Raw genomic sequence first — 13,694 nt, forward strand, 5'->3', positions numbered from 1 at the left:
GAGGGAACTTGTTATTGTCTTCAGGATTTTTATTTACACTTTTATGTCCAATGGAATGTTAATTTTTCTTACACAACCTTTATTCTGCTTTCCTACAGTTTTGTTGCATTTTACTTTTAAATCTTTCATTTTCTTCAATTTTGTTTGGATATATAGGTTATTTCTTTAATTGTTAGTGAGAGCAAGGTACCAAATGTGAACAAAGGTCTTTCTATTTAGGAGGTGTGACTGATCAGCCTGGCATAAACTGTACACCCATCATGCTATTATACTTTTGATCATGATTAATGAGAATATGACTATACCAGGGGCAATGGAAATTTTGTTGGCCTGTATCAAAAAACACAATCTTGTTCTTCACAGGATGAACACACAATTCTAAAATAATACAGATTGGCATGAGTTAAGGTACATGATTCGCAACATCACGCAAAGATCAGGTATCAGATGTCCGTCAAATTATCAAGTTTATTTTTACTGTCCTTCAATAATGTCATGTTCAGAATATTGACTACCAACATATCTTCCAGGTAAGTAGACAAAGGGATGTGTAAATTTACTGTTCTTCACCCCACATCTAATCACGTTGACAATATATTGGCAGTCCATGTCCTGAATAATTTGGTATTGCAGGTCCCCCCAAAAAACTCAATAGTGTTAGAACCCCTTATATGCCTACATTATTAATACTATGTAGTGTGCTTCTGCTGCGCTTTTGTAGGAAAAAGATTTCCATTGTTAAACAATAAAGGGTAGGGATATATTTATGAGAGGGTTGTGTGCGTTTGCACCACGCAACGTGTTACATGCGTGACGCAACCCTCTAAGTCCGATTTCTGAAGCCAAGCAACGCCCCTTGTGGGTTTGAGTGGCTACAAAACTCTGCAGTAACGCAATGCAGCGCAAATCTCTGTGTTGTGTTACTCTGTGCTAGGGAGGCATTCCATGGACGTTGCATTGGTGTTCCCATGATTTTTGACGTATTCCTAGATTTACATCACCTTTCAAACCTGGGAGTGTGGCAAAAAGATATGTCTCTCCAAGAGAGGCGTAATACGGAGAAATATCTTTATTTCTCCTCATTACTTCCTCTTTCTATCCATTCTGCAGCATACATATGAGGAGGAAAAAGCCTGTCAGGATTGTTTTTGTACAGGAATGTGCCCCTTCCAACACAGAAACGATTCTGCATGTAATTCAGGCACACTTGTACCATGGTGCAAGGGTAAATGTGTTTGCGCCAGATAGCCCATGGTGTGTTAGCACAGTGCGAACAGTCAGGAATGCATCGCAGGCCTTAATTATGGCGCATTCCTGGCCTTTCCTAGTGACGCAGTGCAGCGTAGCAAGGTAACTTGCTGTGCTGCAATGCGCCAATATTTCCTAAATTTACCTTTAGGATCTGGGAATTCTAAATAATATCGATACCTCATGGGCATCGTTACTCACGTAAGCTGTAGATGTATGCTGTACATCTGTAGTTAAGCACATGAACGGAATCCACTGATGTGTGGCAGTGCCAGGTGATGTGATGCATGCTGTGCTATATATTGAAGAGGATCTAAACCCTGTTCTTGCACTGCAGAAGAATTTAGTAGCAGGATGGTTAATCGCTTGAAGCGGAAACATTAGCACACATATTGCTGAGACGACTTGGAAATCTGGTATGTAGGCTGAATCCTCCACATTTGGGGATGACTGTGTGTGATGTCACATCATCAAAATATGCTTTTTGAATAATTTAAGAAGCCAAGCTAATACTATTCTCAACTCCAAACCATTTGTCGTTTGTGAGACTTGTGCTGAATAGTAAAGAGCATTTTCCAGCTTCTGTCGTGCCTGATCCTGTTAAAAGCTTTAGCAAATCTGGCCCTTGGTCTTGTTTCTGGGGGCAGGAATTTAATGAGAGAAGTAGTTGGCAAGTTCCTTGCAGGTCATACCTTTTAGTATACTGAAGACCACTGTTGGGCAGTTTCTAGCCATGTATAGTCTTAAAGAGATTATGAGGCATATTTACAACGAGGCGATAATAAATTATCGCCGCTTTAGCGGCCGTTATCGGCCGAAAAGCGGCAATAATTTTATCGCTATATTAGCAAGGTCACGCTAACGCGTGAAACCTTGCTTTAGCGTGGGGATTTCTAACGCCCAGCTTTGCATCTCTTTGTGAATTCCCATAGAAGCCCAGGTTCTGCTGTGAACCTGGGCTTCTATGGGAATTCATAAGGGCATATTATCAAGCCCATTATCGCCGCCTTAGCGGCAGTTTCCTGCTGCTAAAGCGGCGATAATGTTATCGCCGTTCCTTGATAATATGGCCCTAAGGGCCTTATTTATGAGGCCTTGCAACAGTTTTGCGCTTCCGTTGCGTCACTTTTTGTGACGCATCGGCAGCGTAAAATATGCCTCCTGTTGCGCCCTATTTACAAAGTGACGCATCTAAGCAGATGGGTCACTTTGTAAACATCTGCGCTACATAATACCTGCGTCAGGTATAATGTATGCAGGGTGGGCGTTCCCACATAAGTAAGCCTCGTAGTAGTGACGCAGTGAAATCTATGCGATTTTACTGCGCCACTTCTAGGGTGCAAATGCTTCAATATCTTACGCCTGCCTCACAACAGGCGTAAGACTGACGCAGGCACATGGAAATGGGACTTGCCCATGTTAAATGACCCACTGCTGAAGTTGCGTCACTTTTGTGACACACTCCAGAAATGTGTCATTTTTGCGCCTACAGATACGTCAGAAATACTGAGTATTTGTAACTCTTTGCGACATGATGCGTCATACTGTAAATATGACACATCCAGCATGTCGGAAGGAGGGCGCACTGAGAAGTGACGCATCACTGCTTTCACGCAGCGATGGGTCACTTCTCATAAATGAGGCCCTAAGTTGTTGCAGACATAGAAGAAGTTAGAGGGTTATATATTGTGTTCTAACTGCGTAACAGACACACTTATGGCATTGAAACCTTTTGTGTGTCTGATTTTAAGATTTCTTGTGATTCTTAGACCCAGATTAGCTGAAATCCGCCAGGTCTGAGCTGCGTGAAAGTCAGCAGCACTGACCTCCGATGATGACATCAGCTGTGATCACTCTAAAAAATATTTTCAACACATCCCTAAGCATTGCACAACCTCTCAAAAGCAACCCCGTGGTGCTTTGAGTGAAACTTGTATTCAAGGTAAACCATCCAGCACAAATTTCACTGCGACCACAATTGTGTATGGGGAAATTGTATAAAATGTGTATTTTCACTGTAATTACATTTTAGGCTTAGGAATATAGGACGATGTTCTACTTGCCTCCTGTTTGTGTTTGATTTAATTTGTCATTAAGATTTTATACAGCCAGTTCAGGCTGTTTCAGACGACCTCGGGGCATATTATCAAGAAACGGCGTTAAAATTATCGCCGCTTTAGCGGCAAAGAACTGCCGCTAAAGCGGCGATAATGGGCTTGATAATATGCCCTTGAGAATTTCAATAGAAGCCCATGTTGACACCAGAACATGGGCTTCTATGGGAATTCTCAAGGGCATGTTATCAAGCCCATTATCGCCGCTTTACCTGCAGTTTTCTGCCGCTAAAGCGGCGATAATTTTAACGCCGTTTCTTGATGATATGCCCCCTGGTTTTCCTTGAAAACCTACAGGTGTTTGCAGCTTAGAGCGGTTTCAGTACAACATTCAGGTCAAATGTTTGAGTGAAGTAGTGTTTACACACAAAAGTTATTCAGCGCTGCTGTTTCCATCATGAAGTATGGCTATGTGCCTCGCGAAGGCCTATGAAAATGTATAGTATATCCAGGCCCTCGTGTTTTTCATGTGTTATGCTTTCTGTGATGGAGGAATCTTATGGTTGAGAAATATTATGGTTCAGCAAACAGGATCAGACTACTCCACAGGAAGAGGTTCAGAACTTAGGGGCATATTAACAAGGCCATTAGCATCCTTTTACCCGACGCCTCCCTTTGCATCGCTAATGAGATGCAAAGTGGGCATCACTGGGCAGTACAACCTTGCAAATATCGCTGATGTGCACATCGCGGTATTTACAAGGCTGCCCCATGTTAGGTTTCGGAGAAAACCGCTGTTTTCGGCAAAAACTAACGTCTGCTAAAATGCAGACTTACCTATCCCTAACATTGGGGGTGGATTATGCTGATACGACAACAGGGTCGTATCAGCAAGGTTATCGCCGTTTTGCAGGGAACATCACTGGAAAACCAGCGATGTTGCCTGCAAAACAGTGATTTCCCCGCTATCGCTGGAATTTTTATCGCCCTCGAGAAACGCGTTGTTAATAACGCGCTACCAGGGCGATAAATTCCAGAGATAGACGGCGATAAATAAAATGGGCACAGATAATAGGTTCCTAAGGGACGGCCGCATGCTGGACTGGTTGGAGATGTGCTAGTGTGCCTTCTTCTGCCTTCTGTGGTTCCAGGAGTCCTTCAAAAGCCCAAGGAAAGCCCAGGTATTCAGTCATCCTCGTGACCATAGCATGCTCTTACCAGACCTCTCTCTCTCTCTCTCTCTCTGATCTAAAACTGTGCACCTCCTACGGGTGGATGCCATCTGGCTTTGTCTCGCACAAGGCAATCTGCCCAAGGCAATGAGGATGTTTCTCAATCCTTTCATGCATTTGGACCAAATATACCCAGGATTTTTGCAATAGAGGCTTAGGGTGTCGGACATTTGACTCTTAGTCCGTAGGTTCCGCTATTCCCTACACTACTTCAAACAATAATCCCCGTTTCAAAGAGGATCTCCTACAGTGGAAGGGATGGGCCACATATAAACACCAACACACGTGGGACTGGCCTCACAAACCTCTTTGAAATGATGAAGAAAACAAAGGTAAGTTCAATTAGTTTATTTGTCGACATCCATCAGCCAACACAGCAGCAGTTTGACTGAGGAGCTTACAATAGAATGTTCATAGAACGTTCTAAGGAACATCCAAAGTGACATGGAGGGGGGGAATGGAAGACTACAAAAGAGGAGGACATTGAAATGGAAAAATAAATAGGGGCCATATTATCAAGGAACGGCGATAACATTATCGTCGCTTTAGCGGCAGGAAACTGCCGCTAAAGCGGCGATAATGGGCTTGATAATATGCCCTTGAGAACTCCCATAGCAGCCCAGGTTCTGGTGTGTTCCTTGATAATATGGCCCTAGGTTGAGGAAGATTACAACACTCTTCAGTGACAGCTTTGAGAAACAGTGTCTGCCTTTCTCTAAGAGGGAGGATTATATACAGTTCCTCAATGGAAGATAACGTTACCGATGAGGAGTAACAGGGTCAATATAAAATTTAGGGGCATATCAGCAACAACCTGCGATAATTATCGCTAAGCGCAGTTAGCACTAGGATAATTATCGCCGGCTAGCGTGGAGTTTTATCGCTGAGATAGCGTGCTATTAGCAACACTTATCTCAAAAGCGCGAAAAATCCTTGTGCTAACTGCCTAACGTGAGATTATCGCTGGAAGCCCAGCGATAATCTCACCCAATGTGGCGTTAGCTTGTTGATAGGGCCCCACAAACTTAGCCATGATATCCACCTTCCATAGGATATCATGGCTAAGTCAGTCCTGAAGCAGGCGTAAGGAAAGTAGCGATAACAGGGGTTATCGCTACTTTTCTTGCCGCTATGCTTCATAGCGTATGGCTTAATGATAGGAGAAATGTCGCTTAGCGACATTTCTCCTGTCATGTCAGGTCAGGAACGCCCACTTTGCATCTCATTAGAGATGCAAAGCTGGGCGTTAGGAATTCCTACACTAACGCAAGTTTCCACGCGTTAGCGTGAGCTTGATAATTAGGCGATAAACTTATCGCTGCTTTTCGGCAGAAAACGGCCGCAAAAGCAGCGATAATTCTATCGCCTCGCCTTGCTGATATGCCCCTAACTCTTTATAAAGCTTATGACACTTAAAGCTAAATGATTTGGTTATTGGTCCTTTGAAAATACTTATTTTATCCACTCCGTTTATATACCTCGGTAGGATAAAGCACTGAGTCAGCCATGCCTGGATCTGTACCAGTGACCTGCAGATTACAACAACACATATACAGTGGTGGCTTGCACAGCTCGCCATTCCAGTGTAATTAAGGGGCATATCAGCAACACCCGGCGATAATTATCGGTCAGCGCTCTTAGCGTGAGGATAATTATCGCCGGGTAACGTGGATTTTTATCGCTGAGATAGCGTGCTATTAGCAACGCTTATCTCCTCAGCTATAAAAATCCTCACGCTAACTGCCTAACGTGAGATTATCGCTGGAAACCCAGCGATAATCTCACGCAATGTGGCGTTAGCTTGCTGATAGGGACTCACAAACGTACCCATGATATCCACCCTCCATAGGATATCATGGCTAAGTCAGTCCTGAAGCAGGCGTAAGGAAAGTAGCGATAACAGGGGTTATCACTACTCTTCCTGATGCTATGCTTCATAGCGTGGGGCTTGATGATAGGAGAAATGTCGCTTAGCGACATTTCTCCTGTCATGTAAGGTCAGAAACGCCCAGTTTGCATCTCATTAGAGATGCAAAGATGGGCGTAAAGAATCCCCACGCTAAAGCAAGGTTTCACGCGTTAGCGTGGCCTTGCTAATTAGGCGATAAAATTATGGCCCCTTTTCGGCCGAAAACGGCCGCAAAAGTAGCGATAATTTTTAATCGCCTGCTTGTAAATATGCCCCTAATTAACCACGATGCTGAAGTTTAAATCTTTCAAACGTATATTTGCAATCTATTTTCTTTGCAGTTAGGTTTCTGAAAGATAGAGCACAAGCTTATTGCTCCAAAACGACCTAATATTTAATGTTCATACCTTCCCACTGGCTGTAATTAAATATTTTGATTGCGTGAGATCTGAGCGAGCACGAGCCCTCTTACAATAAAATAAATCCTTCTAATGTACAGCGTGCTGTTTTCTGATTGGCTTATGATTATAAATAGCATCGCAGATCCTGAAATATCCCAGGATTAACTTCACCCACTGAGGAGCCATTGTCTTTGTTTGATGAAGTCCTATTTATATGTTGTCACCCGTCAGCTCAGACTCATGGGGAGATTTATTTCTGGCATGTACTGTGTCCATGCCAAACCCACCATATCAATGGCATTTAAAAAAATGTGAATGAAGTTATGCCCTTGCCTTGAATAAGGCGGAGAGCATGAAGATTACGGGCCATGTTGCGTACCTTTTTACCATTTTCTGGCACATTCACAGGTTTACAAAATGTTGGAAATCTGGGAATGCAGCAGAGTCCATTGGTGTCGCGTGGGAACATGTACAGCAATACCCATGTAACGCCCCTTTCACACAAAGTGCTGCGTGAAATGGAGCAGTATTTACAATGACACTTCAAGCAGGGGGGCTTACCTGTCCTTGTAAATATGGAGTACCACACTGCACCGCCGGTGTCTCACAAAAAATGACGCACCGGCGGCGCACGGGAATTATAAATATGCCCCACAGTGTTTATTTAAAAAATATCTTTATAAACAGCGTTCGAAAGTGGGTTATTCCAAAATAAGAGGTAGAGAAGAAAAACATAGGGGCATATTATCAAGCACGGCGTTAAAGTGATCACCGCTTTAGAGACAGAAAACTGCAGCTAAAGCGGCGATAATAGGCTTGATAATATGCCGCAGATAATTCCAATAGAAGCCCTTGTTGACACCAGAACATGGGCTTCTATGGGAATTCTCAAGGGCATATTATCAAGCCCATTATCGCCGCTTTAGCGGCAGTTTTCTGCCGCTAACGCAGCAATAATTTTAACGCAGTTTCTTGATAATATGCCCCTAAGTCTGTAGTTTTCAAGTAAAGAGAGTGCATGATTGGCATATATAGACATTGAAGATTTAGCAAGACAATTAGGCACTTAGGGGCATATTTACAAGCTGCTATTGCCACGGGAATTTCACATTTTACGACATTCCTGTGGCGATAGGGGCTTCACCTTATTTACAAGTCAGGGTTATGCCACATAACGTGGCTTAATGCTGCATTGTAAATAAGGCCCCCTTTCACCCTATGCTTAGCGTGAAAGGGGAGTGCAATGGGTGTTGCTGTGGGCGTTCCACCTCAACACCCATTGATTCTGACCCTGCCCCCTTTTTACAAGGGAGTGGTAAAAAAAGGCAGCTCCAGAATTAAGACCAGGCAAAACCTGGTTTTACACTGGCGCAATGAAGAAAATGTTTTCATTTTTCCTAGTTTTTGCTGTTTTAATGTTTGTTGCATTGTGCAGCACACATGGAAACAGCAAAAGGCCAATGATTGTTTATGTAAATGAAGGTCCCCCTTCGTCCACATAAACAATCATTTAAAAAGAATGCTGTTTTGCAACTTCTATGTGTGCTGCATTAAGCAGCACACATAGAAGTTACAAAAAGGCATTTTAAGATTGTTCATGTGCAGGAAGTGGGACCTTCCTGCAGATAAACAAACTTCACCTGCACGCAGGCACCCTTGGGTGCCTGCTTTGGCACTACGCTGCTAAGCTTAGCGCTAGCGCAAGGTGAAATGCAGGCCTGCACCATATTCTTGTAAATATGGTGCAGCCCTGCGTTTCCGAAGTAGCGGAATAAGGCGTTAAGCCAGGTAGGCTAACGCCTCACTCCGCCGCTTCCCTTGTAAATATGTCCATTGAATTAAAAAACGAATAGTAATTGATAATTTCGTACGCCAGAAACAAATGACAGCTTTAATTTTCAAAATAGAGAATTTAATATTTAGTTTGAGGTTTTCTTCGTTTTTCTAAACCTGGGGATTGCCATTGACTGTGGTATTAACGCGTGGAGTATGTGCATCAAAAGGACTAGGAGTTTGACTTGAACATTCATGACACGTCATATATATGTATATTTTTAATATTTTTTGTGATCGCATAAACAGTGGCAGAAATACGATCGACAGCAAAACTGGCGGAACAATCTTTACTTCTGCTACTTCCCACTTTACCCTTGGGCCCCATACCTCTCTGCGCCCCCAGGACTAAAAACATGGAAACATTTCACATTTGCAGTCTTTAGGCGCATCATAGAACTGTTCTCCACCTCTGCCTCCCAGCACTACTAACCACTTTGGGGCATATTAGCAAGGGCCATATCGCCGCTTTAGCGGCACTTTTTGCCGCTAAAGCGGCGATATTTCTATCGCCCTATCAGCAAGCTGTCACTAACAGCAGTTAGCGACAGCTTTCTGACGAAAGAGGCCGGTTTGGGTGCCGCTTTGCATGTCAGCGATATTTATCGCTAATGACATGCAAAGTGGGCGTACCCAAACTGTTAGCGACTGAAAGCAGTCGCTAACACAGCTATCGCCTATTAGTAAGGCAGGCGAAGCGATAAAAAAAATAGCGCTAAGCGTGTTTATCACTATATTCTAACGCCTGCTAACAACATGACTTACCTGTTTATCCAATGGGAGGTGGATCTTCAGATTAAGTCCCCATTGGCGTTAATAGGCCCCTATGTCCCTCCCCGCCGTGTTTCCACTCATGCTCCGCCCCCTCCATGTGCACCTCTTGTATCCCCCCCACAGATTCCTGCCCATTCATATTGTGACCCTGGGCGCCCTCACCAATCGACATGTCATATATTAGCTGGTGTGGGTGCATTTTGACATCATGGGATCGAAATATCAATATGACTCTGAGTCCTGCCCTCCTACACTGTAGAGCTTGGGGGAGGTGGCATATAGGGTGCAAATGTGGTTGCCTGCAAGAAGACCAGCAGTCACAGAACTTCTTAATATGGCTGTGCTTTTTAGACACACCTTCAAAAAGTCCATCAATTTTATTAGCTACAAAATTATCATCGTTCCAACCAGAAATAATCAGGTGAAGTCAATTTTGGTTCAATAAGCTTCCAACCAAATTCCCCAGCTATTAATCTGTCACCCAAAGCAGGTCTTTGCGTCAACAACAAATGTATTTTTTGTTTTTATCTTGTAGTAATTGCCCTTCATTTCTGGCATCAGCCTTGGCACGGGCGACAGCAGACGAAATCCTTCAGAGTGATCTCTCGGTGCACTATTTGCCAAAGCGAGTGGATGGCACAGAAGGCGTCATGCGTAAGTACTCTGACTGGTTCCATGCGTATCCATTTTCCATGTCTAATATCTGTTCCAGTAATTTTCCTGAAACAGGTCATTCAGTAATTCTTTGCACCCATTCAGTGATAAACACGGAGGCATATGTACAATCCCCTATTGCCACGGGAACGTCACTTTTTCCGACGTACCTGTGGCGATAGGGGCCACCTAACATGGCTTAACGCTGCCTTGTAAATAAGGCCCCCTTTCACGCTATGCTTAGTGTGAAAGGCGTGGGCAGTGGGTGTTGCGGTGGGCGTTTCAAAGGTTACCTTTCCAAATGATGGAATATATTAACTATAAGCTTTATCCAAGTCTGTATTGCACCGTGTATTCACCTAGTCTATTTTAGCCTTTTCTTCACATTTCAGTGATGGACCAGAAGCGGTTGTTCTGCTACTCGTTTCATTATTCCTAGACAAGCTTCCCTGGAGCTCTTCTTAATAAACATTTATATAGATTATTTTGCATATGTGGACAGCAGGAGACCATATGATGGTGGCTTCCACTAAAAACATCCTTGTCTACAGAAATCTTTAGTTACCTTGGTAGTTAGCAATGATTTGACCTTTGTCCTTACAGAACCTCTTCAATGCAATTCTGGGCTCTAGCCACTGCGAGGGAAGGCCTCGGAGCTAGGGAGAGTAAATGATGTGAGACGCCTCTTTCCAGTTTGTTGGGCTGCCATAAAATCTGGTGATAATTGAAGGTCAGCGACTAACGGAAGACACAGTGGTTCCATGTCATAATGTCAGGTCCACTCATTACTTTGGATTAATCTCAAAAAAGTATTCTTGGAGTGGTGTGTATCGATTCACATTTTAGTTACTCCTACATTTTATTTTAGTTTTGTTAAAAATGTTTTTTTTAAATGTATCATTCTTTTCTAGGTGTCAGAAAGTAAGCCTGTGAGTACTGTATCCAGCAAACCTATGTTGAGGTACTAGTTCAGGATTACCTCCAAAAAGTTTTTTGTTCAGCTCTAGAGCATTACTTGGCCTGTACATCAGTTGATATGTCAACAGAAGTGAGGTATCTGCTGTATGCTTTAAAATATGTAATTCATGTATTCATTTGTATAGGTTTGCAAAGTGTTACTTTATCACCCTGTGGGCACCTCGAAGCACTGAAACAGCAACTGATGTAGACCTTGAGAAATGTGTTTCGAGTCTGACCATGCCTCTCTGGTATTTGTCTAGCATCTCCCTTTATGAGTGAGGCTCCATTTTCACTTTCTCATGGTCTCGTTTCCTGAGACTGAAACCAGGTTTAACAGGCTGATTTTGCACTCTCTGTAGTTAGTCAATAAGTTTCCTAGGGAGACCATTCAACAAGATATTGCAGTAATCAAGGTGTGCTATTACTAAGGTGTGGTCTAGCTTCACTCCATGTTGGATTTGCAGGAGACACTGTAGTTTCCATAAGATGGTAGCATAGCAGTGTCGCGCCTTTAACTACTGTATTATCTGTGCAGGAAAGGCTAAGCACGTCTAATAGAGAAATGTAGCCTACACTGCTGTTCTACTTTATTCAGTAAAAAGGAAGACATTGAGGGAATTGGAAGTCTGAGTGTAAAAAGAGTATAATTGACCCCCATTTATTTAACTTCTTCAGCCAAGCTTGCAATCCTACCACAAGCTATCAGAAGGGCTCACATTATTTGGGAATGAGAGAAAACGTATGTGAATGAAACTCTATGAGATCATTAAAAATAGTTTAAATTAATTTGTTTGATTAGTTATGTTGATGGATTGTTAAATTCCGAGAGTTTATACATGGCTGTGAAAGACATTGAAAATGTAAAAAAACAGTGCCAAATTTCTAAGCCTCTAATGTAAACTAGAAAAAACAAAATGTGTTTGTATATTAATTTTCCAAATTAATTAACTCCCAATCAGTCACCAATGGCTAAATTACAAATATCCACATCTTGAAGAGAATGCCCTCTTACTGATATGATTTTCCGAGCCCACCATTGAGCACTCTCAAAACCAGCACAGACTCTCTGTGCTTCCAGCAACCTTTCTCGAGCAACTAAAACACAGGGGGGCATATCATCAAGGAGGCGATATAAAATTATCGCCGCTTTTGCATCTGTTTTCGGATGAAAAGCGACAATAATTTTATCGCCTTATCAGCAAGGTCACGCTATCGCGTGAATCCTTGCATTATCGCCTGTTTACTGAACGCCCATCTTTGCATCTCTAATGAGATGCAAAGTGGGCGTTCCTGCCCTGACATAACTGGAGAAATGTCGCTAAGCGACATTTCTTCAATTATCAATGGGCACGCTAACCTGCAGAGCGACAAATAAAGTAGCGATAACCTCTGTTATCGCTACTTTCCTTACGCCTGCTTCAAGACTGACTTAGCCATGATATCCTATGTAAGGTGGATATCATGGCTAAGTATGCCTTGCCCTATCATCAAGCTATCGCCAAACTTTGTGAGATTATCGCTGGATTTCCAGCGATAATCTCACATTTCGCAGTTGGCGCTTGGAATTTTATCGCTTTTGAGATAAGCGTTGCTAATAGCACGCTATCTCAGCGATAAAATTCCAAGTTACCCGGCAATAATTATCCTAGCGCTAAGTGCGCTTAGCGATAATTATCGCCGGTCCTTGATGATATGCCCCAGGGTTTTTCAGACATTTCTCCAGAGATGAAAGCAAGAAGTGACTTTTCCACTTTCTAAACTAATCATGTGTAAGGCATGAAGCTATACAGTAAACAAAAGGCAAAGGTATGTGTAAGAAATTGGGTCACTGGTTAAGGGGGATGAAACCTGTAAAGGGTTGGGGCCCTAGGCCCTTCATACAGTAATAGTAATGACACAGACACCGTAATACGGTCACTAGAACTGGCGCATGTACATGCACCCGGTCACTTTTATTAGCAGGGTCACAAGTCCTGTGACACCTGTGACGGATAGGTGTGGGGTGGTAGTATAGGCCAGCCCTCTGGGTGTGGCTGGTACACAGACACAGTTAGCAACACTAGATCAATGACCAGCCGGTCACCACAGCCCTCCCCAACCTTATTGTAAATGGAACAAGTCCAACCTGTGGGAGAGAACAAAACAAACAAACAAAACTTCACAGAGTCTATTAGGCTGCTCTCCGGACAGGATGAGTGGACAGGTGCAGCTGGGAGCACCAAGCATGACGGCACGCCTCTGCCATTTTAACTGGTCTGGGCACGAATGGCAGTTTAGATGACCTCTGACTTTCTCGCTCATGAGTTCTATTGGTCACAGTTCACCTGGACACTGCGGATCCTGTCCCATATGGACTCAATGCGTGGGGGTCTATATACAATGGGGCAGATTTATTTATTTATTTTATTTTGCACATTTATAGAGCGCTCTGATACCCGGAGGTGTCCTGGCGCTGGAAAGATAGACTGGTGGGTTGAAGCGTGCTTACTGAGTGAAGAGCCATGTTTTTAGACCTCTTCTAAAGGCCATCAGATTCTGGATTTGTCTAAGCGCAAGTGGAAGTTTATTCCAGGCCTCTGCGGCCCCAAGAGAAAAACTCCTGCCTCCCCAGCGAGCTCTTTTAATTCTG

The 13,694-nt window shown here is 43.2% G+C and overlaps 1 protein-coding gene across 3 annotated transcripts in view; it reads left to right on the forward strand.

The window, feature by feature from the left end:
* Positions 1-13,694, forward strand: part of PPM1E (protein phosphatase, Mg2+/Mn2+ dependent 1E) — an 819,329-nt gene that overhangs the window by 334,750 nt on the left and 470,885 nt on the right. For all 3 annotated transcript variants that reach the window (XM_085649376.1, XM_085649377.1, XM_085649378.1), the window contains one exon: positions 9,987-10,105. In XM_085649376.1, coding sequence (XP_085505502.1) covers positions 9,987-10,105 — 119 coding nt within the window. The remainder of the gene's footprint in view (positions 1-9,986; positions 10,106-13,694) is intronic.

The sequence above is a fragment of the Triturus cristatus genome, chromosome 3_2 (assembly GCF_964204655.1).
Source record: "Triturus cristatus chromosome 3_2, aTriCri1.1, whole genome shotgun sequence".
Classification (NCBI taxonomy): domain Eukaryota; kingdom Metazoa; phylum Chordata; class Amphibia; order Caudata; family Salamandridae; genus Triturus; species Triturus cristatus.